This window comes from Sorex araneus, chromosome 2, assembly GCF_027595985.1.
Source record: "Sorex araneus isolate mSorAra2 chromosome 2, mSorAra2.pri, whole genome shotgun sequence".
NCBI classification, from domain to species: Eukaryota; Metazoa; Chordata; class Mammalia; order Eulipotyphla; family Soricidae; genus Sorex; species Sorex araneus.
Window position 1 is genome coordinate 242874877 of NC_073303.1, and position 24645 is coordinate 242899521.

Here is a 24645-nt window from a genome sequence, read left to right on the forward strand (position 1 = left end):
GATGAACAATGGGATGACAGTGATACAGTGAAAGTTTGAAAAAAAAAAAGTGGAGAGATAGGACAGCATGGTGGGCACTTGCCTTGAAAATAGTCAATTCAGGGGCTGGAGCGATAGCACAGCGGGTAGGGCGTTTGCCTTGCACGCGGCCAACCCAGGTTCGATTCCCAGCATCCCATATGGTCCCCTGAGCACCGCTGGGGTAATTCCTGAGTGCAGAGCCAGAAGTAACCCCTGTGCATTGCTGGGTGTGACCCAAAAATAAAAAAAAATAAAACGAAAATAGTCAATTCAGTTCAATCCCCGACATCCCATACAGACCCCCATGCCAGCCAGAACTAATCCCTAGTGCAGAGCCTCAGAGCAAACCCTGAGTCCTGTTGCTTTGGCCCCAAACAAAGAAACTAAACCCAAAAAACAGTCCAATTGAGTCCAGGGCAACAATATACAGGACTGGGGAACATGTCTTGCATGCGGGCACATCTGACATGACATGGAATGCCACCTGGTCTCCCAAGGACCATTTGAAGTGACTCCAAGCAGTGAAACACAACAATATGCCAGGGGTGAGCCCTTAAGGGATAAACAAACAGGAAGTAGTTTGCTTTTGAACACAGCCCCAAAACAGTCAAGTTAAGTGTAGTCACTGTCATCCCGTTGCTCATCGATTTCCAGCCAGCGCCAGTAACGTCTCTCATTGAGAGCCTTATTGTTACTGTTTTTGGCATATCCAATACACACGGGTAGCTTGCCAGGCTCTGCCATGCGGGCGCGATACTCTCAGTAGCTTGCCAGGCTCTCCAAGAGGGGCAGAGGAATTGAACACGGGTTGGCCTTGTGAAAGGCAAAAGCCCAGTGAAAGGCGAAAGCCCAACCACTGTGCTATCACTCCAGCCCAAAGTGAAAGTACTAGAAGTGTAGTAGCTAAGTGTAGTACTAGAAGTAAATTGATGTAGATATGGGAGTGATACTTACAGGAACCTGAGTGATAGTACAGCGCCGATAGTACAGAGCAAAGGACATTGGCCTTGCAGATGCCTGTCTTGGCCAATTCCCTGCATCCCATATGGACCCCAGAGCCCACCAAGAGTTATTCCTGAGTATAGCTAGGAGGAAGCTCTGAGCATCGCCAGGTGAGAACCAAAAACAAACAAAAATAATGGGGAAAAAAATGAAAGGAAGTAGAGAAACAGCTATCTGTGCACTGTCAAACATCCTGGCCGATCAGAATCATGGCCCTTGTAGAACACACAGCCCCTGCCTGGATCCCTGGGAGCCCATGTGGGTCTGTACAGCATGGGTGGCGCCTCGTGGCTCTCACCTATGGCTCAAAAGTGCTGGTAGTTCTCCAACAACATCCCTAGAGCTTTCTCTGTGAGCCATCTGGGTACGTCCACTTCTCAGGGGTGAAGCTCACAGCTATATCGGGTAAGGTTACTGTGTCCTGAGCTGGGACAGATAGCAGGCAGGAATTAGGGCCTGTCCCCAGCCTATTTTCTGGACAGTGAGGATGGGACCCCCAAAATCCTAGAGGGACTCAGGGCATCTTCCCTGTGGGAAAAAAAAAAAAACAGCCTTCCGGCACACGCCTAGCTAATAGGCCTCAAAAATTATTCTAAGAAGTCTGGATCAACTAAAATGTGAGAAATGTATAGTAGAAAGTGTCTGGAAGTGCTGGACTTGCAAAGACAGTGCTGGCCAGTCCCAGCACCACTGGTCCAGAAAGCACTAGAAATGATCTGCGCTTTGCTTCCTTACTAGCCTGGCTGCACCGCCTGCAGTGTGGGGTGCCCTTTTCAGGAGCAGCTGAACATCCCCCTTGTCTGTCCCCAATACTTATCTTCACCTTTGGATCACTAGCATGCTTTTTGAGTATACTAAGAAATGCATTTATGTTTTGTTTTGAGGCCTGATGTTGCTTTGGAGATAATTTCTGGCGGTTGTCAGGAGTTGTAAAAAGGACCTTTGTGGGGGCTGGAGCGATAGCACAGTGGGTAGGGCGTTTGCCTTGCACGCAACTGACCTGGGTTCGATTCCCAGCATCCCATATGATCCCCCAAGCACCGCCAGGAGTAATTCCTGAGTGCATGAGCCAGGAGTAACCCCTGTGCATTGCCGGGTGTGACCCAAAAAGAAAAGAAGAAAAAGAAAAAGAGAAAAAGAACCCTTGTGCTCAGGGATCAGCCCCTGTCAGCCTTATGCAAGGTAAATGCCATACCTGTTGCTCTCTTTCTGGCCCACTAAGAAATATTCTTTCATCTTTATGTTTATATAGTGAATGGCTGTGCCTTTAATAAGCTAGTTTGGGCCACAGCAATATTACAGCGGGGAGGCCTCTTTCCATGCATTTGACTGACCTAGGTTTGATCCCCAGCATCCCATATGATTCCCCAAAAGTCACAGGGTGTGATTAAAAAGAGTTCGTGTGGGGGATTGCAAGCTCCTCACAGTGATCCTCCCATAGGATCTTCCCTTTGCTATGGGTCTGTTTGGACTGTGAGAACCACAGAGAGTTCTTCCACCTGCTCGGCCTATTCAACCAGGTGCCATTGGACTCATTCTTGCTTACTATGATTGATATTAGATCTTAAACCACTGCTTCAGGATTTGACATTGCTGCCAATTCGATCTGGGGACAGGGTCAAAGAATATGAGTTAACTGCTAAGATTTGCATATTCAAAATAAATATTCTGGCGGAATAGCTCGGTGAACCAAGCATATGACTTGAAAGGTGGGAGTCAGCCTCCATTCCTGCCAGCAAATTTACAGTCCCTGAAAACCACAGGGAGAAAGTCCAGAGCCTAAACTGAAAGGAGAGGGCCCTTAGCCTCACTGGGTGCTGAAATCAGTAAGTTGAAAACCTAGAGAAATTCTACTATTTTTCATATCAATTAAAAATTGTGATTTTTTTTTCCTTCTCTAGAAAGTAAGCACATGTGGTCATTGATACAAAGAACTGAATGTGGGCCCTAGTGACAGTGCATTGTGAAGGGCATCACATTGTTTCCATCCCCAACACCTGGTTTCTATCCCCAACACCCCATATTGTCCCCATAGCTACACGAAGAGTCATCCCTGAGCACTGCTTAGTATACCCACCTCCCCCCAAAAATAGCACTGCACTGTAGCACTGTCATCCCGTTGTTCATTGATTTGCTCGAGCGGGCACCAGTAATGTCTCCATTGTGAGACTTGTTATTGTTTTTGGCATATTGAATACACTACGGGTAGCTTGTCAGGCTCTGCCATGCAGGCGAGATACTCTCGGTAGCTTGCTGGGCTCTCCGAGAGGGACGGAGGAATCGAACCTGGGTCAGTCTCGTGCAAGGCAAACGCCAAACCCCCTGTGCTATATTGCTCTAGCCCAAAACAAATTAACTTTTAATTTTTTTTTTTGAAAAGCCTTTTAATTTCACTACCTAACCAGAAGGTGGCGCCTAAATCAGCAGGTCACCTAGTAGGAGGCTGCACTATCCCCCAGGGGTCACGGGTCACGGTGTCCAGGACACTGGTCAACACGGGGGGAGGGGGGGGGAGGGGGGAGGGGTGGTCAACTCGGAGGGGTCAGGGAGGGGTGGAAGGGGCAGACATTGGGGGCCTGGAAGCCTCTGCCTCTGCTCCCTCAGGCCACTCAACATGAGTGTGGTCAAAAGGGTGAGGTTTGCTGAGCCCTTGGAGGTGCATGAGAGCGACTCCCTAGAGATGAGGAGAAAGGGAGCAGAAGAAGAAAAAGATGAAGGCATGAATTACCTGGCCCAGAAGTACGTCTCGAGTACCCTCAACTAGGTGGTGTCCACTTTTCGAACCAAGAGGATTCCCCACAGAAGCCCGCCAGGGCTCACCCATGGGAACTTCTCGGAGGAGGCGGGCCTGTGGCACATCGACGAGCTGGTGAAGGTGTGGGAGCTCTTATCCCCAAATAAATACAACCAAGAAAACAAAAAAAAGAACAAATACCTCACTGTTCTTAAGAGTAATGCGCTTGCGCTATTTTAAATGGCCCCAGTTGTCCATGGAGATGTCTCAGCCCCAGGCCTGATGGGGCAGTAGCGCTGAGCCCAGTCTTTCACCTAGTCCCAGATAGTGACTTATAGGCCCAGAGAGAAGTTTGTCAGCTGACTTCCTGGTTAGGAACAGAGGACTCCTGAGAACCAAATCTAAGATTTTGGCCATCAGTTCTGCTGACAGCCTGGGCCTGCAGGCAAAGGTTTGAACAAAGCAAAGGCAAAGTGGTCCTTTGAAGAACCTCTGTGGCCTTCCCCATGGAATGGGGTACTGGGTCGCCACACCGTTAAATTCCAGACAAACCCCTAAAGTTGTGAGATCACAATCATATGACTGCTGATGACATCAAAAGAATAAAATTTGGGTCTGGAGTGATAGCACAGTTGGTAGGGCATTTGCCTTGCACAAGACCGACCCGGGTTCGATTCCCAGCATCCCATTTGGTCCCCTGAGCACGGCCAGGGGTAATTCCTGAGTGTAGAGCCAGGAGTGACCCCTGAGCATCGCTGAGTGTGACCCAAAAAGCAAAAAAAAAAAAGAAAAGAATAAAATTTGCAGGAGTGTATTCACCCCAGCTGGTGGGCTGTCCTGCTAGGCATAGCAGCAACCTCCCAGCAGAAGCACAGGCTGTTGGTTAGGAAAAACCACATTCTGGCACACCTGTCATTTTCATAAGCACCCACAAAATTAGTTTAACTTCACCAGGCTCGTGGTCTGCTGCCCAGTAAATTTATGTAAACATAGTGATGCAAGCATAATTGCAGAAACAAGAAAAAGAGATTACCAAAGTAATCAACTATTGATCTTTAACCACCTCACTTTTGGGGATCTTAACCCACTGTTCCTATTTGCACTTCATGACTGGCTGTACCCTAGTGGAGCAGTTATAGGAAATTCAGTGTACTCATGGAATAGCTCTGGTAACTAAGAAAGTAAACCTCTAAACTAACTACAGTTCATATTCTTTTCTTTTTCTTTTTGGATCACACCCGGCGTTGCACAGGGGTTACTCCTGGCTCATGCACTCAGGAATTACTCCTGGCAGTGTCTGGGTATCATATGGGATGCTGGGAATCGAACCTGGGTTGGCCGCTTGCAAGGCAAACGCCCTATCCGCTGTGCTATCACTCCAGCCCCAAGTTCATATTATTACTGTAACAAACATCAAATCATCATAGCCAATGATTAGTCAACATTTCTGAAAAAGTGACTTTCTCCTGCACACTTACTGAACAATTGTTCTTCCCCACTGGTTCATATTTTGAAGAATTAATTCTAGCTGCATAATCCATCTACGACTAAACTTCGTAAAGACTCCTCAGCTGTATGGCAGTGAAGGGACCTTCTGTTCGTGTGGCTGATCCATGTTAGATTGCGGTCAAATTCAGTGCACTGTTGAGCTTGAGCACTGTTTGAAGAGTTGCTGAGCACAGAGATGTAAGTAGTTTGAGAGAACCAATGGCTAGGAGCATACACACACAGAAATATTGCTTACATGTAGAGTATTTATTCATGCATCACTAATCCCATTCTAGTCCACGTGACTTAGTTTTTAGCTCACTCCTGTAACTGAGAAGATGAAGAGTTGAAGCTACTCCAGCAACTGGAAGTTCAATGCGATGTAAACAATCAGGCGGTTAAGAGAGATAGTCCAGCGGGGAAGTAGCTGACCCAGTTTCCATCCTTAGCACCCCAGAGGGTTCCCTGAGTTCAGTCCCAAGTGATTGCTGAACAGTCAGGAATGAGTCTTCAGCACTACTGGACTTCGCCTCAAAAAACAATGAATGACACAGAACATCATGAACATCATGAATATCTTAATGTCAACGCCCAGTGATTTCTGATAAACTTTTGCGGGGGAGAAAGTTGGTGGTCCGGGGGCCAGTGCGTGTCCTGGCAGGTGTTAGCAAAGGAATCTTCGTGATTTTTATCCCTCAGTAAAAAGAGTTTCTATTCTATATGTCATCTGTTCTGTCCCTCACTTTTCTTCTATCCAGACCTGGCGACCCCCCAATGTCCGGGTCACCTATTTCTACCCCAGAAATGGGAAAATAATTAACTTTCCTGAAGCAGAAAATACCTGGTGAGGAATACTTGGGGCCTGGCCCTTTAAGGCTTTGACCGCAAATGCTGGTGACGTCACGGAATCCGGGTCCTTTTCCCTCTGGATTTTCCCGTTTGAGGCGGAAGTGCCAGTCATCCACATTTCTTACCGAAGGTGAGGAGCGGGGATCGGGGTACCGAGGAGGGTCGGGGGGGGGTCCCGGAAGGCCGTCTTCTTCGACGGCCGCCGAGGGGTCGCGCCGAGTGGTCGCTCCGAGCGCCCCGAACCTCCTCGGTCTCCGCCTTGTGAGTGGCCGGGTCGCTCCGGGATGGTCGCCAGGGGTGGCGGCCCCAGATCGGGACGCACCTAGCTAGCCTGAGGAACGAGTTTATTTATTCAGAGGGTTTGAGGAAACAAGGGAGTTTTTTGTTAAAGAGAATTTGTTTCAAGGGACGCCTAAGCGGCGGCGCTAGTCCCGCGGGGCTGGCGCTGGCCTTGCGCGCGCCGGCGCGGCTCCATCCCCCGCGCCCACAGGGTCCCCGACCGCCAGGCGCGCGCCCCCAGCGCACAGGCAGATCTGAGGGGCCGCGTGGGGTGCGGTCACCGCAGTGTGAGAGGGACACTCGGAGCCCCCGGGGCGGTCACGGGTGGGGGTGGGAGGATCGTCCCGGGAATGTCCCCAGGCCGGCCCGTTGCTGGCCGCCTTTGATTCCTGAGGTTTCCCTCATCAAAGGGCCCTGGGAGTCTCTCTCTCTCCTCTCTCTCTCTCTCTCTCTCTCTCTCTCTCTCTCTCTCTCTCTCTCTCTCTCTCTCTCTCTCTCTCTCTCTCTCTCTCTCTCTCTCTCTCTCTCTCTCTCTCTCTCTCTCTCTCTCTCTCTCTCTCTCTCTCTCTCTCTCTCTCCCTCTCTCTCCCTCTCTCTCCCTCTCCCCCTTCTTCCCCTTCCCTCCCTCCCTCTCTGTCTCTCCCTCTTCCCCTTCCCCCCTTCTCCCTCTCTCTCCCTCTTCTTCCTCCTCCCCCTCCCCCTCGCTGGCTGCCAAGGTGTTCATCCTGCTGTGTTCTCTCTGAGTCACTCCTGGCTCTACACTTGGGGATCTCCTACCAGTGCTCAGAGGACCCTATCAGATGCCGGGGCACAATCCGGTTCAGGCGAGTGCAAGATTTGTGCAAGGCAAATGCCCTCCCATTGGACTACCCTCCTGCCCCGTGGGGGACAGTGGGGGCGCATTCTTCATGTGCTTGGGAATCAGAAGTTTCTGGCCGAACCTTTTGACTCTCACCTGTTCCCGGTGCAACCAGTAGGTTCTGGAAGTCCTGGGAGATTCGGAGATGCCAGAGGGCTCAGGACTCTGGGCTGTGTTGGGCCACAGGGGGTCTGGAGTCCAAGTGTGCAATCTTATTGTAGGTAGCCAGAGCACCTCCAGGGTGTGCCCCAAGCCCTCCCATAAATAATCTATGATCACCATGGCTACCACAACTTTATTGATTTATTTAAATTAATTAATTTTTAGTTTCTTTGGGGGGTCACACTTGACAATGCTTATGGTTACTTCTGCACTCAGGATTCACTCTTGGCAGTGCTCTTGGAACCATGTGGATGACGGCAATCCAGTTCCTATGCACAGGAAATAATTTTATTTACTTTTATTATTTTGAAGTTGTAGTTTTGGGGAAACAGCCTTTGTGCTCAGGGCTTACTCTTGGTACTGAGGTCAGGCTTCGTTCGTTCTTGGCAGTCCTGGGGGTGGTCCTTATGTACTGTCATAAATTAAACCAGAAAGACAGCTTGAAAGAAAAGCACCATATCAGCTTTTCTCACCTTGCTAGCCCTATATGATCTTTCCACCAAAGAATTTGTTTCACCTGTCAGGTTCCAGAACATCACCCTCACTGTCCATCTATCTTAGGTCAGGGGCGCCTCCTGCTGTTAGGATGAGTACTTGGCAGTAAAGGGGTTTCCAGGGACCAGCTGTGCTGTGTTAAATGTCTCACTAGGGGCCCTAGCAGTAAGTAGTACAGCCTGGACGGCCTTATGTTTATTTATTTATTTATTTATTTATTTATTTTTATGTATACTGCTATTTATTCAGCCATCGATTAAGCTGATTGAGCTGGACAAGAACTCCACATTGCTTTTTTTAAAAAAAAATTTTAACTGGATATCCATGACATAGATCATTTCAAAACTGTTCATAATTGGGTTTCACTCATACAGTGATCCAGCCCCCTTCCTTCCACCAGTGCACACCTCCTACCACCAGTGTCCCCCCTTTCCCACCACCATCCCCGAAATCCGAGTCCCCTACCCCTAGCCTTCCTCTATGGGAGGCACTTTCCTTCTTGTTCTCTCTCTCTCCTTTTCCTTTTTTTTTTTTTTTTGGTGTTTTTTGTTTGTTTGTTTGTTTGTTTTTGGCTTTTTGGGTCATACCCGGCAATGCTCAGGGCTGACTCCTGGCTCTGCACTCAGGAATCCACTCCTGGCTGTGCTTGGGGGACACTATGAGATGCTGGGAATCAAAACTGGGTCGGCCTCGTGCAAGGCAAACACCCTACCTGCTGTACTATCGCTCCAGTCCTTCCTTTTCCTTTTATGCATTATGGTTTGCAATACAGTTGCTAAGTGGTCGTGGTGTTTGTTCAGGGCATTCAGTATTTTTATCAGAACAGTAAGGCTGGAGTAGCTTTTCAATTGGGTGGTAGTTTTGGGCTGTGGAAGTGACTGCTGAGGCTTCCAGAAATGCAGGGAGGTGGGGGAGTTAACCTATCCCAACCCCAAGAAAGCCTGGAGATTTCACTCACAAAACCTGCATACCAAAATTTTTAGCAGATTATATCTTGGCGAGGTCCATCCTGAGACGGTGGAGTCAGGCCACGAGTATGGCGGTGATTTTGGATTATGGAAGAAAGTGGCTGTCGGGAGTGTTGCAGGTCAACCTGCAATTTACCCCAGTCTGTTCAGCTCAGCCATGCACGGGTCCAAGATTAACTGCGGCTTTTGATCTCTTACGAGGTTTACTTATGGGTCTCTGAAGTAAGGCCGGTAGTAGAGCTTACAGGGTGGCACTGGAGTTGGTTCGTGAGGGTGACTGCCGTGCTTCCATGAGAATTGGGAAGTGGAGGGCGGTAGCCCACCCCAACTCTGAGAAAGCCTAGAGATTTCAGTCACAAAACCCGCATACCAGAATTTTCAACAGATTATATCTGTTCGACCCGTGCATGACTGAACAGATTATATCTTGGTGAGGTTGGTCCTGAGACAGTGGAGATAGGCCAGGGGTAGGACAGGGTAGCACTGTCTTCCTGTTGTTCATTGATTTGCTCGAGCAGGCACCAGTAATGTCTCCATTGTGAGACTTGTTTTTGGCATATCGAGTATGCCATGGGTAGCTTGCCGGGCTCTCTGAGAAGGACGGAGGAATTGGACCCGGGTTGGCTGCGTGCAAGGCAAACGCCCTACCTGCTATGCTATGGATCCAGTCCCAGGGGTATGGCAATGATTTTGGATTGTGGGAGCAACTGGCTGCCGAGGACTCTTGGGTGGGCCCTAGGCCAAACCGCCCCTGGAGAGCCCTTTATTGCTCAAAGCTGACCCAGGTTTGATTCCCGGCCTCCCATAGGGCCCCGTGAGCATTGCAGGAGTGTACCAAAAACAGAAAAAAAAATTTTAATAATAAATAAAGGGTTAGAGTGATAGTACATACAGTAGAGCATTTGCTTTGCTCGTGACCAACCAGGGTTTGATCCCGGACGCCCCATAGTAACTCTTGAGTATTGCCAGGTGTGGCCCCAAACAACGACAACAAAAATCAACACTTCTTTTTTTGTTGTTTTTTGTTTTTTGGGTCATACCCGGCAATACACAAGATTTACTTCTGGCTCTGCACTCAGAAATTACTCCTGATGGTGCTCAGGGGCTCATATGAGATGCTGTGAATCAAACCCGGGTCTGCCGTGTGCAAGGCAAACGCCCTACTGGATGTGCTATTGCTCCAGGCCCCCAACACTTTTTTTTTTTTTTTAATAAAGCATTGGGGCAGTAGTGCAGTGGGTTGGACACATGCATACGCTGGCAGGTTTGGCCAACATCCCTTAGGCCCCCCCCCCAAAATGAAGTCTCCAGTATTTGTCTTGATACATGAGCATTCTTTGAATTACTTCTTTGGGGGGTTGTGTGTATCTCTCTTAGCTCTCCCCTTTTTTATTATTATTTGTGTTGCCCTTTTGCTGCAAACTTGGAGATGGTCAGAGACTCTGCCCCATCCCCATTGTCCATGTATCTCTAAGATGCCGCGTCCTACACCGGTAAAGCAGGTGCTCAACCCTTTGAGCTCCTCTCCCTGGGTCTATCTCACTATTCGGGGAGCAGATGGGGTGGGATTTGGGGCCACACTTGGCAGTGCTTGAGAGCCACTTGCTGCTCTGTGTTCAGGAGACCAGTGGACAGTGGGTACCAGGGAAGGCCCCCAGGTTTCCATGGCCTTGTCCACGCAGTGTGGTGTGCTCTCTCCTGCCCCTCTGCTCATACCTTCATTGGAAGTCCTTAAATGTGAACCTTCTGGAATACTTTCAACAAGAGGCTGTCAGAAGGAAATGAAGGAGTTGGAGGCTTTGAGCCAAACTATGGACTTTCACATGAAGATTTCTTTTGTGCCAAGTGTAATTTTTCCCCCTAATTTTTCTTAAACAAAGTCAGGTAGCAAGAGGAGTTAAATCTTAAAATCTGTGAAAACCTGACCTATAAGCTCTGAGCATCGCCGGGTTTGGCACCAAAATAAAATCAAACCAAAGAACAGCCCCTGGAATATACTGCTGGATTTCACACCTCTGCAGTTGGCACATAATTTCCTCTTTGCCTTTATTTCGAGGGAGAGAGAGGGGGAGAGATGGGGGTTTCAGCCGAATCCAGCAGTGCTCCTTGGGGATTCAGGGTGTGAAGTTGAGGCTGCATCTTGCATAGCAAATTATTGCCCACTGGCCTCTCTCAGAGCCCTCCAGACCCCTCAATTGCAGCCTGTGCTTCTGCCTCAGGGTCACAGCAGGAATCAGCAGGTGCCAGCTGGGCCTTATCCCTGCCCCTTGTATGCGATTCTGTGTCCTTCTCACAAATTCATAGGATTTATGTAGAATTTGAATTCCTGGAGTCAGAGATAGGCCAGGAGTGCAGCATGGCCTGCAAGCACCCAGCTTGTACCAATCACACAGAGTCCCCCAAGCACCACAAGGAATAAGCCCCAAATTCTGCCACTTGTGGCCCCAAAATCCAAACCCGCATCCTACAAAACCTGATGGCAGGGTGTTGACTTCTAAACAAACCCTTCTTTTTTAATTGGATTTCCTTACTGATACCCCGTGGGATTGCCGGGGATTGAACCAGGTCAGCCGACTGTAAACCAATACTCTACCTTACTACAGTTCCAGGCCCTATTCATCAATTTGTTTTTTTATTTAGGCCACACTCAGCAATGCTCAGTGGTTACTCCTGGTTGGTTCATCACTTCCTGCAAGGCTGGGGACCTTGTGGGGTGATGGGGATTGAACCCAGCTCACGTGTGTGCCTGGCAAGCACCCCATGCTCTGTGCATTCTCTGAGGCCATCATCAAACAACTTTTATGCTGGTTAAGTTCAGATGGTTGTGAAATTAGCTGTTTTTTTTCCTAGTAAGTACATGTAAGTTGCCATAAAAGATAAAAGATTGTGGTGGGCCTGTGCAGGCAAGACACGGCGATGGCGTTTGGGGGACCGAGAGCCACCTCCCCAGGCCAGACAGTGGGCTAAGGACTGGCGAGGGAAATGGCAAAACAGGTACCAAGCCCCAGGCTGGTCACAGCAGTCAGTTAATTTTTCTCTCCTCCCCAGCGTCACCTGATCTCTCTTCTAACAGCGCGGTTGTAGTCATCGTTTTGGCCGTAGTCCCGGTAATCAGAGTTCCATCATCCTAGTCTCCTTACAGACCCCAAAGTCTTCAAAGTCTCAATTCTCCTCGTCTCAACCTTCTCGTACCTAACATGTAGTCTTCAACGTCTAGTATTCGCTACCTCCTTCTCAGCATCTCCTTCCCAGAGTCCAGTCTACCTCCTTACAAGTTTCTCTGCAGCACAAGTCTTGTCAGCCATAAATCTTTGCCACAAGTCTCTTCTTCTCCGAAGTCTTCTTTTCCCCCTCACATTGTCATCTATCTTAAGTCTTCTCTCTAAGTGTCTCTTTTTTTTTCCTATTTTTTAATGAAACACCGTGGGATACAATTACAGACTTATACACTTTATTATGTGTCAGTCATACAATGGTCAAGTACCCATCCCTCCACCAGTGCCCATTCTCCACCACCAGTGTTCCCAGTATCCTTCCCGCCACCCACCCCCCATCCTCGCCGTGGCACGCACACTCCCTTTTACTATCTCCTTTTGGGTGTTATGGTTTGCAATACAGGTAATAAGTGGCCATCATGTTCTCTCTATAGTCTACTATCAGCCCGCATCTCCCATCCCAGGCAAGTCCTCCAAGCATCCTTTACTCTCGTTGTCTTCTGTCTCCCCAAGTTTTCATCTCTTCTCTCAAGTCCTCTAAGTCTTCTTAAGTCTTCTGCCTCTTCTAGTTCCAAAGTGTTCTCTGTGCCCCACCCCTTACAGCATAGTTATATAGGAATTATATAGAGTGGGGCTGGAGCGATAGCACAGTGGGTAAGGCGTTTGCCTTGCACGCGGCCAACCCGGGTTTGATTCTTACGTCCCTCTCGGAGAGCCTGGCAAGCTACAAGAGTATCCCACCTGCACAGTAGGGCCTGGCAAGCTACCCGTGCATAATTCAATATACCAAAAACTGTAACAATTCTCACAATGGAGACATTACTGGTACCCACTGGAGCAAATCAATGAGCAACAGGATGACAGTGTTACAGTGATACAGAGTTGGGATACAAAGGTGGGGTTGAACATTATCATAATAACAGCGGTAAAGGCCACTCCTTCAGGAGACTTAAGTCAAGGACAAAATCTCATCTAGTGGGGCTGGAGCAATAGCACAGCGGGTAGGGCATTTGCCTTGCACGTGGCTGACCCGATTCTCAGCATCCCATATGGTCCCCCTATGGTCCCCTGAGCACCGCCAGGAGTAATTCTTGAGTGCAGAGCCAGGAGTAACCCCTGTGCATTGCCAGGTGTGATCCGAAAAGCAAAACAAAACAAAATCTCATCTAAACTGATTAATCCAGATTACTAGGAGATCTCCTGTAAGGGCGGGATTCCATGCAGGGTGTGTTGCTTTTTCTTTCCTCAGCTAGTAATCCATTTAAACAGTTAAAGTAAATTTACTTTTTTTTTTTTTTTTTAGTAAATTTACTTCTTATAATATTTCTAGCAATGTCATTTTGTATGAGCATAGTAAGAGGTATATCAAGCTTTAAGTTTGGCTCTTCCTGGGGACATCTCACTACATATTCCAGGCCACAAGACCTCAGGCCACCTAAGTCTTTACTAACCCCAGCAGGGTCCTTATTCAGTTACTTCTTTTGGGGTCATGACAAAGTTTGTCCATGACCATGCTCTTAACTTATAGTTAAGTATCATGACGCTTGGCCTGGCCCATTTTGATGCCAGGGTAGCTCATAGCTTGCCCTGGATCCATCAGTCCCTTGTCTGGACCCTGCTCTTGGGGCGCTAGGAACTAAGGGTAGCTGAGGCTTAAGTCAAGTAAAAACGGATGCCCAGGAGTAAATGTTATTTTGGAGTCAATTAACTCCCATGTTACATAGCATAGCATCAACTGTCTTCCTGTGTCTAGACAAAAAGGACATTGCTAAATAAACCATACAAATGACATAAGGAATGAAAAAAGCAGTTTAGGATTATTAGTGCCTGGTGAAAATGGGTGTGCCTCAGTTGCACTGTTGTGGGAGTTGCTCAATAAACCTTAAGCTCCCTGCAGGAGCAGCAAGAACAACCCAGTGTTATCCAACAGTAAACCACTCACATTTTTATTTGGGTGTTTCTGTTTTGTTTCATTTTGGGGTCCCACTCAGCAGTTCTCTGGGCTTACTCCTGACTATGCACTCAGAAACTTCTCCTGCTGGGCTCGGGGACTCTATGGGATGTGGGGGAGCCAACCAGGGACAGCCATGTGAAGCCAAATGCCCTCCTCAATGTGCCTTGGACCTAATTTTCATCTGTTCCACTAGATTTCTTCATAGCATTTTCAGGTAGTATGATCCAAGGGACCTGAGAGCCAGGACAGGTCAGCTGCTTGCCTTGCCTTCCCTGAGAGTGACAGGCAACCTGGTTCCACACCGGGAACTGTGACCCTCGGAGGCGAAGGTGCATCTGACAGTGTGTGTCTCACTGGGTCTGTGAGTCGGTAACCACGGGTTTTTCGGGTCAGGACATTTTCAGCTCCAAAGCTGGGACTTCCGGTCAGGGTCCTGTTTGGGGGGTTGTGCTCCTTTCTGGTCTCACAGCCCTGTCTTCTCCTCCAGGTCTTTGCATGGAGCCTCCTGCCAATCTTCGAAATAACAGGCTGGACACAATGGTAACACGCACTCTGACAAACTGTCCCCAGGTAAGAGGAGAGTGACAAGATGACACGATGTAGTGACAGCGGCGCAAAAGTTTCCAGGGCCATTTGTCCCAGTTGTTTTAGCAGGAAGCCTTGGGACATGGCTCCTGGTCAGAGCATTGGACTCTGCTGTTTGAGGTCTCTTTCCCCTTGTTTGTGTTATAGATTTGGGTTTGGGCCATGTTAGGGGTAGTCAAGGATTACTCCCAGTCAGTGCTCAAGAATCTTCCTGCCAGGCTGGGGGACCCTACAGGGTTAGGGGATCCATGGCTGACTTTTTGAGGGTATTTTTTTTCTCTTTGTTATTAGGGGATGGGCGGGTCACACCAGTAATTCTCGGGTTCTTCCTGGCTCTCCACTCTGGCGTTGCACCTGACAGTGCTTGGGGGACCATATCGGACGGTGGGGATCTCTAGCCTGTGCCCACTGTCCCCAGTCCAGCTGTTCTGTTACTGCATCTTCTGCTTTGTTTCCTTTTGTATTAATTTTTCTGCCGCAGTGGACACGCCCAGGGCTTAAACTTGGCTCTGTGCTGTGGATTCACACCTGACAGGCATCAGGGGCTATGGCATGTGTAGGTCCCATTTGCACCCGGGCAGCTACAGTGACTCAGTGTGCCAGGTCATGGGTTTCCCCTATTTTGTTCTTGAGATCCTCACCTGCTCAGTCACACAGTCTTCCATTCACTCCCTGCTGTGTGCACAGTTCTGGGCATGACCCTGTCCCAGGGATACGGAGCAAAGGATCTCTGGGGCTGGCGGAAGTGTTCGATGTCAAAACTCATTTACATGCTTCGAGAGTTATTTGGAACGTCCTTAACTGAGTTAGAATTCTCCAGGCACCTATGTCCACACACAGCTTTGAGTCATTCACTGGAAGTTGAGTGTCCCCTTCTCATCTGTGGTGATCATGGAGTATGGGATGCAAGGGTTGTTTTGGGCCCAACCAGTTTTGCTTTTTGAGACCTGGTGCATGTGTGCTCCGTTCTTAACTCTCTGCAGTCCTCACTGGACCAGTGGTGCTGGGATTGGTCCTGGGATGTCTGTGTGCAAGGCTGGTGCCTCTAGAAAGCTTCTAGTATAGCGTCATCACAGTTTACCAATCCAGCTGCCTTAGAGTGACTTATTAGGCCAATCACCCAGGAGGCTGTGAAGCTGGTTCCTCCTCTTGAAGAGACCCTGAGCCCTCTGGGTCCCTGGGGTTCCCATTCTCACAGCTCAGGGAACAGAGTGGGGCCTGACCCTAACTCTCGTCCCCTCTGTGTGTCGGATCAGGATGCTTTGACCTTCCCAGACGTGGCTGTGAGCTTCACACCTGAGGAGTGGATGTGCTTGGATACCTCTCAGAGAAAGCTCTACAGAGATGTGATGCTGGAGACCTACCAGCACCTGCAGGCTGTCGGTGAGAGCCCCATAGGCTGACCATGCTGGGACAGATACCCACAACCTCCTGGGGATGGACCCAGGCTGTGTGTTCAAGATGGGACAGTCACGCAGGTGGCTGTTTCTCTTGGTGCTGTCTGTTTTGCTCTTTTTGTTATGGGCCACACCTGGCAATGCCAGTGGTTATGCTTTACCTTGTTCTCAGAGATCACTCTTGATGGGCTCTGGAGTCTATATGGGATGCAGGGGATTGACCCGGTTCGGCCACATGCAAGGGGAGCCATCTACGTGCTGTGCTTTCACTCCAGTTCCTCTAAATTGTTCTTTCTATTGCTGGTTCATTGACTTCCTGTTTTACCCTTCACTCTGTGTTTGTTTTGGTTTTCCTTTGGGTTTTGTAGAGGGCTAAAGTCCACATTCAGCCAGCCTCTCTGCTGAAGGATCACTCCTGACATTGTTCAGGGGCACAGGGGATGCTGTGAATTTAACCCCACAGCAGTTTATGGCAGGAGCCGGTAGCACAGCAGGTAGGGTGTTGGCCTTCCACGCAGCCAACCCAAGTCTCTCTCAGAGAGCCCGGCCAGCCTCCCATTGTATCCCACCTGCACATGCACGACAGAGCCTGGCAAGCTACCCGTGGCGTATTCAATATGCTAAAAACAGTAACAACAAGTCTCACAATGGAGTTGTTACTGGCGCCCACTCGAGCAAATCGATGAATAACAGTACGACAGTGTTACAGTGCCACAGCAGCCTACAGCTGGTGCCTTTCTATCTCTGCTATATAGCACCAGGCCTGCAACTTCATTATTCTTTTTGTTTTGTTTTGATTTTGTTTGCTTGATTGCTGCACCCGACAGAGCTCAGAGATTACTCCTGGGTATATATCAGGAATTTCTCCTGGCAGTGCTCTGTGACCATATGGATGCCAGGGATCGAATCTGTAAGTGTGTGTCAGGCACGTGCCCGCCCTGCTAAACTATCACTTCTGCCACAAGTTCATTTCTTTCTTAGGGCCTCATGCAACAGAGCTGCTCAGTGCTTGAGGTCACCCCAGTGGTTCTTGGGAAACTTCAATATGACTCACTTTCTGTCTTAAATTGAAATGCGGGTCTCATGTCTCTGATAACGACCAATCTGGAGCACATGGAAATTCTGTTCTTGACATTTTATTTTCCTGGTTTTATTTGGAGCAAGTTGGATTGGCCTGTCGCCTTTTCCTTGTCACTAACCCGTGCTTCCATGTCTGTGACGGCAGGGCATTCCGGGGTGAAGCCTGAACTGATAACCTGGTTGGAAGGAGAAATCCTGAGGCCAGGGAGGAGAGGCGTGTGTGCAGGTGAGTATCTGAGGACCCTCCCTGGCTCGGGCCCTCCCTGGGCAGTGTGAGAGTCCCCCAAGGCACGTGAATCACACTGCTGACCCAGGGGGGCCTCAGGCTCCTGGATCCAGACTTCTGTGCAGCTCTCAAGATGCCCTTCACTCCCTTGGACCGTCCATCACAGATTGACCCTGCACTTTGCTTTCTTGGGTTTTTCATTACTCCTCTCATCTGTCAGGCATGTAGAATAGTCCATGGGCTTTCTGGCCCTCGGGCATGTGTCTGCCTTACCAGCTGGATGTGCCACTGGCAATGTCGAGTGCCCTTTCCACCTGGCCCCCCCGCCCCCTGCACTGTCTGTCATGCTTCCCTTTGCCCTCGGATCGTTAGCATGGTTTTTGAGTATCCTAGGAATCTTATTATTCTTTGGTCGTTGGGACCTGTGATGCTCAGCAGTTATTCCTGGCGCATCTCAGGACAGTACTCAGAGATGGGCTCATCAACCTCATAGAATGCAGATTCCTCTGTGCTGTTCTCTCTCTGACCACTACAAAATATCTCGGGGGCTGGAGCGATAGCACAGTTGTTAGGACGTTTGCCTTGCACACGGCCGACACGTGTTCGATTCCCAGGATCCCATATGGTCCCCCAACCACCGCCATGAGTAATTCCTGAGTGCAGAAACGGGTGACCCCTGAGCATCACCCGGTGTGCCCCTAAAAAAAAAAAAAGCAAAAAAAATTTAAATATATTTTGTTTTTATGTTGAAATAGGTTATGAGGTAGCTCATAAAAAGCTAATTGAGTTGGAGATTTTTTTTTTTGCTTTCTGGTCACACCCAGCGATACTCAGGGGTTCCTCCTGGCTCTGCACTCAGAAATTACCCCTGGCAGTGCTCAGGGGACCATATGGGATGCTGGGAATCGAATCCAGGTTAGCTGAGTGCAAGGCAAATGCCCTACCCACCATGCTATCACTCCAGCCCTGAGTTGGAGATTTTGAACACAAGGAGGGTTATTGCCTTGCACTGGCTGACCCAGGTTGAATCCCTGGCATCCCATATGGTCCCTAGAGCCTCACTCAGTGTGGTAGAAAAACAAAACCCTCAAATTAGTTTGGGGATTGATAGGTTGCTCATGGCTATCCCTCCAAGGACCTTTCCTTTGCTATGGGCCTGTTTGGACTGTGAGAACCATAGAGATGTACTCCACCTGCTTAGCCTCATTCAGCTATATTCCATTTAACAAATTCTTCCATCGCATATTGTGATTGGTTTCAGATTTCAAACCACAGCTTCAGGATGTGGCATGGCTGCAATTTGATTTGGGATCACTGAATACGAGTGAGCTGGTAAGTTTAATATAAATATTATTATGTTGCCTGAGTAAGTCAGTGGACCGAGTATGTGACTTGAGAGTTGGGAATCTGGGCTATAGCCCTGCCACCACATATATGGTGCCTGGGAATCTCAGGGAGAAAATTTGGAGTCTGATGCTGGGAGTAGAGGGCCCTTAGCCCCACTCGGTGCTAAACTTTTTGTTTGTCTTGTTTTGGGGTCATACCCGGTGATGCTCAGGGGTTACTCCTGTCTCTGCACTCAGGAATTACTCCTGGCGGTGCTCGGGGGGCCATATGGGATGCTAGGAATCGAACCCGGGTTGGCTGCGTGCAAGGCAAACGCCCTACCCGCTGTGCTATCGCTCCAGCCCCTAAGTGCTAACCTTATTATTTTAAAACTTAAAGAAATTCTCCTTCTTTTTCTTCTTGTTATTGCTTTTTGGGTCTTACCAGGCAATACCAAGGGTTATCACTTGTGTCTGCACTAAGAAATTACTGTTGGCAGTGCACTGTGGATCATGTTCTATGCCAGGGATAAAAGTTGATGTCCATCACATGCAAAGCAAATGTTCTTCCCACTGTACTATCACTTCCACAAACCTCTTCGCTTTTTTGGTTTGGTTTTGTTTTTTGTTTTTTGGGTCACACTCTGAGATGCTCAGGGGTTACTCCTGCCTCTGCACTCAGGAATGAATCCTGTCATTGTTTTGGGTACCATACAGGATGCGGGGGACCCAAGCCGGGTCGGCTGCATTCAAGGCAAATGCCCTCTGGGCCCAGACCTGTTTTTATATTGAAGAAATATGATCTCTTTTGATCAGAAAGAAGAATAGGGCTCTTGTTAAAAAGAACTGGTTTTGGGGGCTGGAGCAATAGCACAGCGGGTAGGGCGTTTGCCTTGCACGCAGCCGACCCGCGTTCAATTCCCAGCATCTCATATGGTCCCCCGAGCACTGCCAGGAGTAATTCCTGAGTGCAGAACCAGGAGTAAGCCCTGAGCATCGCCGGTGTGACCCAAATTGAAAAAAAAAAAAAGTTAAAAAGAACTGGTTTGTCGGCCCTCGTTATGATACAGTGGGAAGGGCACTCGTTTTTGCACAGGAGGGGAAACTGGACTTCATGCCCAGCACTTAAAATGTCCCCAGAAATCTACCACAGTGATACAGTGATTCCTGAGTACCCCTTAGTGTGGCCACCTACAAAATAAATACAAAATATAAAACAAAAAGAAAAAAAATCTGATCCTGTGCTTGTTGTGAGATGTTTTCAGTGGCACGCATGGTCTGTTTCGGCTCTGTAGGGATGCAGCATTGCCTTCACACATCCATCATGTCTCCTCACTAAGTTAACCCAGCCCAGACTTGGGGATATTATTTTTTGCTCAAAACTAGTAATTCAGTGTTTTCAGAGAGTCTTACTTCCATTTAAGCAATCTATTCATTGAGTTAAAAAATAATTTATACAGCTTAATGGCCTGCATTCTTTTATTTTGTGCATTCATCTTGCAAATACATTAGGTCATATCCAGGAAAAGCCATCCACGTCGGGAATTGCATTTATGTGGTGAAAATGTTAGAAACCAACTTGCAGGTATTGATTTCTTTAGACATAGAGACTTTTAACGACTAGAGCAGTAATTGCAATCCTTCTCTCCTGTTCTACAGGAAAGCAGCCAGCCCCGATGGGATGTCTCCGACCGTGCACACTGGGACAAAGTCTCAAGTGAGCAATCCTGCCTTCAGCCCCATGGGGATGCTGAGACAGTTGGAAGTTATTCTGACGGTGATCAGAATGGAGAGATCTTCCTAGCTCCGATGAAGCCCTCATCTGGGAAAAACTCCTCTGAGTATGTTTTGCTCAATCCATGGACACAAACCCCCCCAGTGCGACATTTCTGGGACTGTGAGAGAGGAGCACTGTTTATAGCGAGTCCCTCATGCCAACAGGACCACAAACAGAGTCACCATGAACAGAACCCATCCAAGTGTGAGGAGTGTGGTGGAGCCTTCCCATGTTCTGGGCATCATGAGGTTTCCATAGAAACCTACAGTGGACAGAATCCCCAGGAATGTCAACAGCAAAGACAAACATTGAGTCAAGTGTCACCCCAGCTTGTCCCTCTGAACGTCCACACAGGAGAGAAGCCGGGTACTTGGAAAGAGTGTGAGCAGGCCTTCAATCATTCCTCACACCCTATAATACAGAGGACAGTTCATACTGTAGAGAAACCATATATATGTAAAGAGTATGGGAAGGCCTTTACCCAACCCTCAAGCCTCAGTTTACACGGGAACACTCATAGTGAAGAGAGACCTTATTTATGCACCGACTGTGGAAAGGCCTTTCTTCACTTCTCAAGCCTTTCTGCGCATCGGAAAATTCACTTTCGGGACAAATCTTATTCGTGTAAGGACTGTGGGAAGGCTTTTACCTATTACTCAAACTATTTCATACACAAAAAAATGCACATTGAACAGAAATTGTATATATGTAAGAAATGTGGGAAGGCCTTTGCTCATTACTCAAACCTTTTGAGTCATGGGAAAATTCACACAGGACAGAAGTCATATATATGTGAGGTCTGTGGGAAAGCTTTCAGCTACCCCTCACGCCTTATTAGACACAGGGAGAGTCATAATAAAGAGAAACCTCATACCTGTAAGGAATGCGGGAAGGCCTTTGCTGTTTTTGCTTACCTCTCTGTACACAGAAAAATTCATACTGGAGAGAAACCTCATAAATGTCAGACATGTGGAAAGGCCTTCATTCACTCCTCAGCCCTGACTGTGCATATGAGAACTCACAGTGGAGAGAAGCCTTATATATGTCAGGACTGTGGGAAGGCCTTTCGTCGGTCTACAGGACTTACTGAACATAGGAGAGTTCACACTGGAGAGAAACCGTATAGTTGTAAGGAATGTGGGGAGGCCTTCATTAACACTTACAGCCTTCTTCGACATAGGAGAATTCACACTGCAGAGAAACCTTTTGTATGTGAGGAATGTGGGAAGGCATATTATTGTTCTGCAAGTCTTCGTTTTCATAGGAAAATTCATGCTGGGGAGAAGCCTTATGTTTGTAAGGACTGTGGCAAGGCTTTCATTCAAAAGAGTTCTCTAACTCAACACAGGAAAATTCATAATGAAGAGAAACCTCATCTATGTCAGACATGTGGGAAGGCCTTCACTACGTACTCAGGCCTTATTCTGCATCAGGAAACTCATATTCAAGGTAAACTTTATAAATGTAAGGAATGTGGAAAGGTCTTCACTCGACCCACCTATTTTATTATGCATAGAAAATCTCATACTGGAGCGAATCTGTATGTATGTCAGGAGTGTGGGAAGACATTTATTAAATCCTCACTGCTTACAGTACACATGAGAATTCACACTGGAGAGAAACCGTATAAATGTAAGGAATGTGGGAAGGCATTTATTACCAGTTCCAGCCTTCATGAGCATCAGAGACTTCATACTGGAGAGAAACCTTTTGTGTGTGAGGAATGTGGGAAGGCATATCGTTATTCCTCAAGCCTTCATAGTCATAGGAGAGTTCATACTGGAGAGAAACCTTATATCTGTAAGGAATGCGGGAAGGCCTTCTCTGAAATTCGGAATCTGAATACACATATGAAAATTCATAGTGGAGAGAAACCTCATCAATGTCAGACCTGTGGGAAAGCCTTCACTCTGCGCTCAGACCTTACTAAGCATATGAAAGTGCACACAGGAGTTAAATCTTATGTATGTAAAGAGTGTGGGAAGGCCTTTGTGTTCTCCTCAAGCCTTAGTAAACATCTTAAAATTCATAAAAGATGACTTGAGGGGATACACTGCCCCCCAGCCGGTCAAACTGTACTTGCATGGTGAATGCATCAGCCACCTGATGTTTCCTTCAGACTTTCTGATGTCCCAGAATTGTCACTCTGCCTCTGTCTGGACCTCAACAACTTGGGACCATGTTTTCTGAGAAATTAAAAGGCCAAAAGTTAGGGATATTAAAGCCAGGCCCGCAAATCCCCTCTGGCTCAGCCTTATAAGCTCATTTATCAGCCTTACTTCAGATACTCATAAATAAATTTCAAAAGATATCAAAAACAGGCCATTTAAGTAATTGATTGTCATGAATTCAGAGACTCAAATGAATGTCCGAGGAGAGCAGCACACTGCAGAGAAGTCTCCCCACCCCGCACCAGGCTGCTTTCACCGGGGCATCTCAGAGGGGTGCATGTGTCCTTCCGCCTGCCCAGATAAACCCCGGCAGCCGCAAACCTCCAGAACCTAGTCACTGCCATGCTCATGACTGACCTTCACAGGCTTGTTCCAAGCTTCCCACTCATAAGGATGAACCCGCTGAAAAACCCAAGTATGCAGGACTAGTGACTGAAAACTCCAGGCTTCACGAAGTCAGGGACAGGCGACCTCTCCCCATCTCCCTGCCCAACCAATTTCCCAACCGATTCCCTGGCATCATGCCAAAGAACTGCGTCTGGGTGCCAATTAAGTGCATTCACTGCCAGGATTTAGAGACTCACAAATGGTAAATCTCGGAAGAGAGCAGCACATCACAGATATGCCTCCGGAGCCCAAATATTTCACAAAACTTATAATTGCAGGACATCTCCTAATATTGATGGCAAGCAATACAAAATAATTTAGCATCTGCAAAAGGGGCAGGCTGTAGTGGTTGTAAGATTCATTGTAATGGTGATGTAAAGGTGCAATGGTGGTGGGATTGGTGTTGAAATATTGAATGTAAACAATTAGTGTGAACAAATTTATGAGAACTATATATTTTTTTAAAGTAATGCAGAGTTCATGCCTGCTTCAGTCACCAATCAATGGCTGAATAAATACTATTACTTTGACATTTTAAAAAAATGTATTATAAAAAAATGTATTTATGTTTTGTTTTGGGCTCTGATACTAATGAGGGGTTATTGCTGGCGGTTCTCAGGGATGATTTTTGGCAGTGCTTTGAAATCAGCCTGTCACCCTTAGCAAGGTAGATGGTCTACCTGCTGTTCTCTTTCTGAGCCACTAGGAAATATTCTTTCATCTTCATGTTTATACAGAATATGGCTGTGCCCATAACAATCTAGTTTGGGCCACAGCAATAGTGCAGCTGAAGGACTCTTTCCTTGCACATGACTGATCCGGGTTTGATCCCCAGCATCCCATATGATTCCCTGAATATCACCGTGTGTGATATAAAATATATGTAATAAAATAAGTGTAGGGATTGCCCAGCTCCTCACAGTGATCCTTTCAAAGGATCTTCCCTTTGCTGTGGGCCCGTGTGAAGTGTGAGACCATAGAGATGTCCTCCACCTGCTCGGCCTATTCAACCAGGTGCCATTGGACTAACTCTTGCTTATCGTGATTGATTTCAGACCTCAAACCACTGGTTCAGGATTTGGCATTGCTGCAATTTGATCTGGGAACAGGGTAAATGAACATGAGTTAGCTGATAAGATTCACATATTCAAAATATAATCTGGAGGAATAGCACAGTGGACCAAACATGTGACTTGAAATGTGGGGGTCAGCTTCCATCCCTGCCATCAAATCTATGGTCCCTGGATACCATAGGGAGAAAATCTATTGCCTAGAGCTGAGAAAAGAGGGCCCTTTAGCCTCACTGGGTGCTGAAATCAGTAAGTTGAAAACCTAAAGAAATTCTATTGTTTTTCATATCAATTAAAAAATAAAAACTGATTATTTTTCTTCTATAGAAAGTAAGCACAAGTGGTAATTATTTCAAAGAACTGGTTTGTGGACCCTAGTGATAGTGTAGTGGGAAAGACACTTGCTTGCTTTGTACGAGATGGAAACCTGAACTCCATATCCAACACACCACAGAGCTACATGAGGAATCATCCCTGAGCACTGCTTTGTGTGTTCCCTTCCCAAATAAATACAACCAAATAAAACCAAGAAAACAAAAAAGAACAAAAAACTCATTGACCCCGAGAGTAATGCGCTTGTCCTGAGACTTTTTTTTTTTTA

The 24645-nt window shown here is 47.6% G+C and overlaps 1 protein-coding gene across 1 annotated transcript; it reads left to right on the plus strand.

Annotated features, from left to right (window-relative positions):
• The first annotated feature begins 5332 nt into the window (after window positions 1-5332).
• Window positions 5333-23521, plus strand: LOC101548154 (zinc finger protein 420-like). The gene is made up of 6 exons (XM_055128323.1): window positions 5333-6224; window positions 14514-14596; window positions 15868-15994; window positions 17234-17314; window positions 18576-18646; window positions 20299-23521. The coding sequence occupies exons 1-6, from the start codon at window positions 6134-6136 to the stop codon at window positions 22453-22455; spliced, it is 2610 nt and encodes an 869-aa protein (XP_054984298.1). The 5' UTR covers window positions 5333-6133; the 3' UTR covers window positions 22456-23521.
• Window positions 23522-24645: the final 1124 nt, after the last annotated feature.

Coding starts and splice junctions, on each gene's coding strand:
- LOC101548154 (XM_055128323.1), top strand. CDS start 6,134: ATGCTGGTGACGTCACGGAATCCGGGTCCTTTTCCCTCTGGATTTTCC. Junction 15,995..17,233: donor CCAGCACCTGCAGGCTGTCG/GTGAGAGCCCCA, acceptor CTGTGACGGCAG/GGCATTCCGGGGTGAAGCCT. Junction 18,647..20,298: donor CACTGAATACGAGTGAGCTG/GTAAGTTTAATA, acceptor CCTGTTCTACAG/GAAAGCAGCCAGCCCCGATG.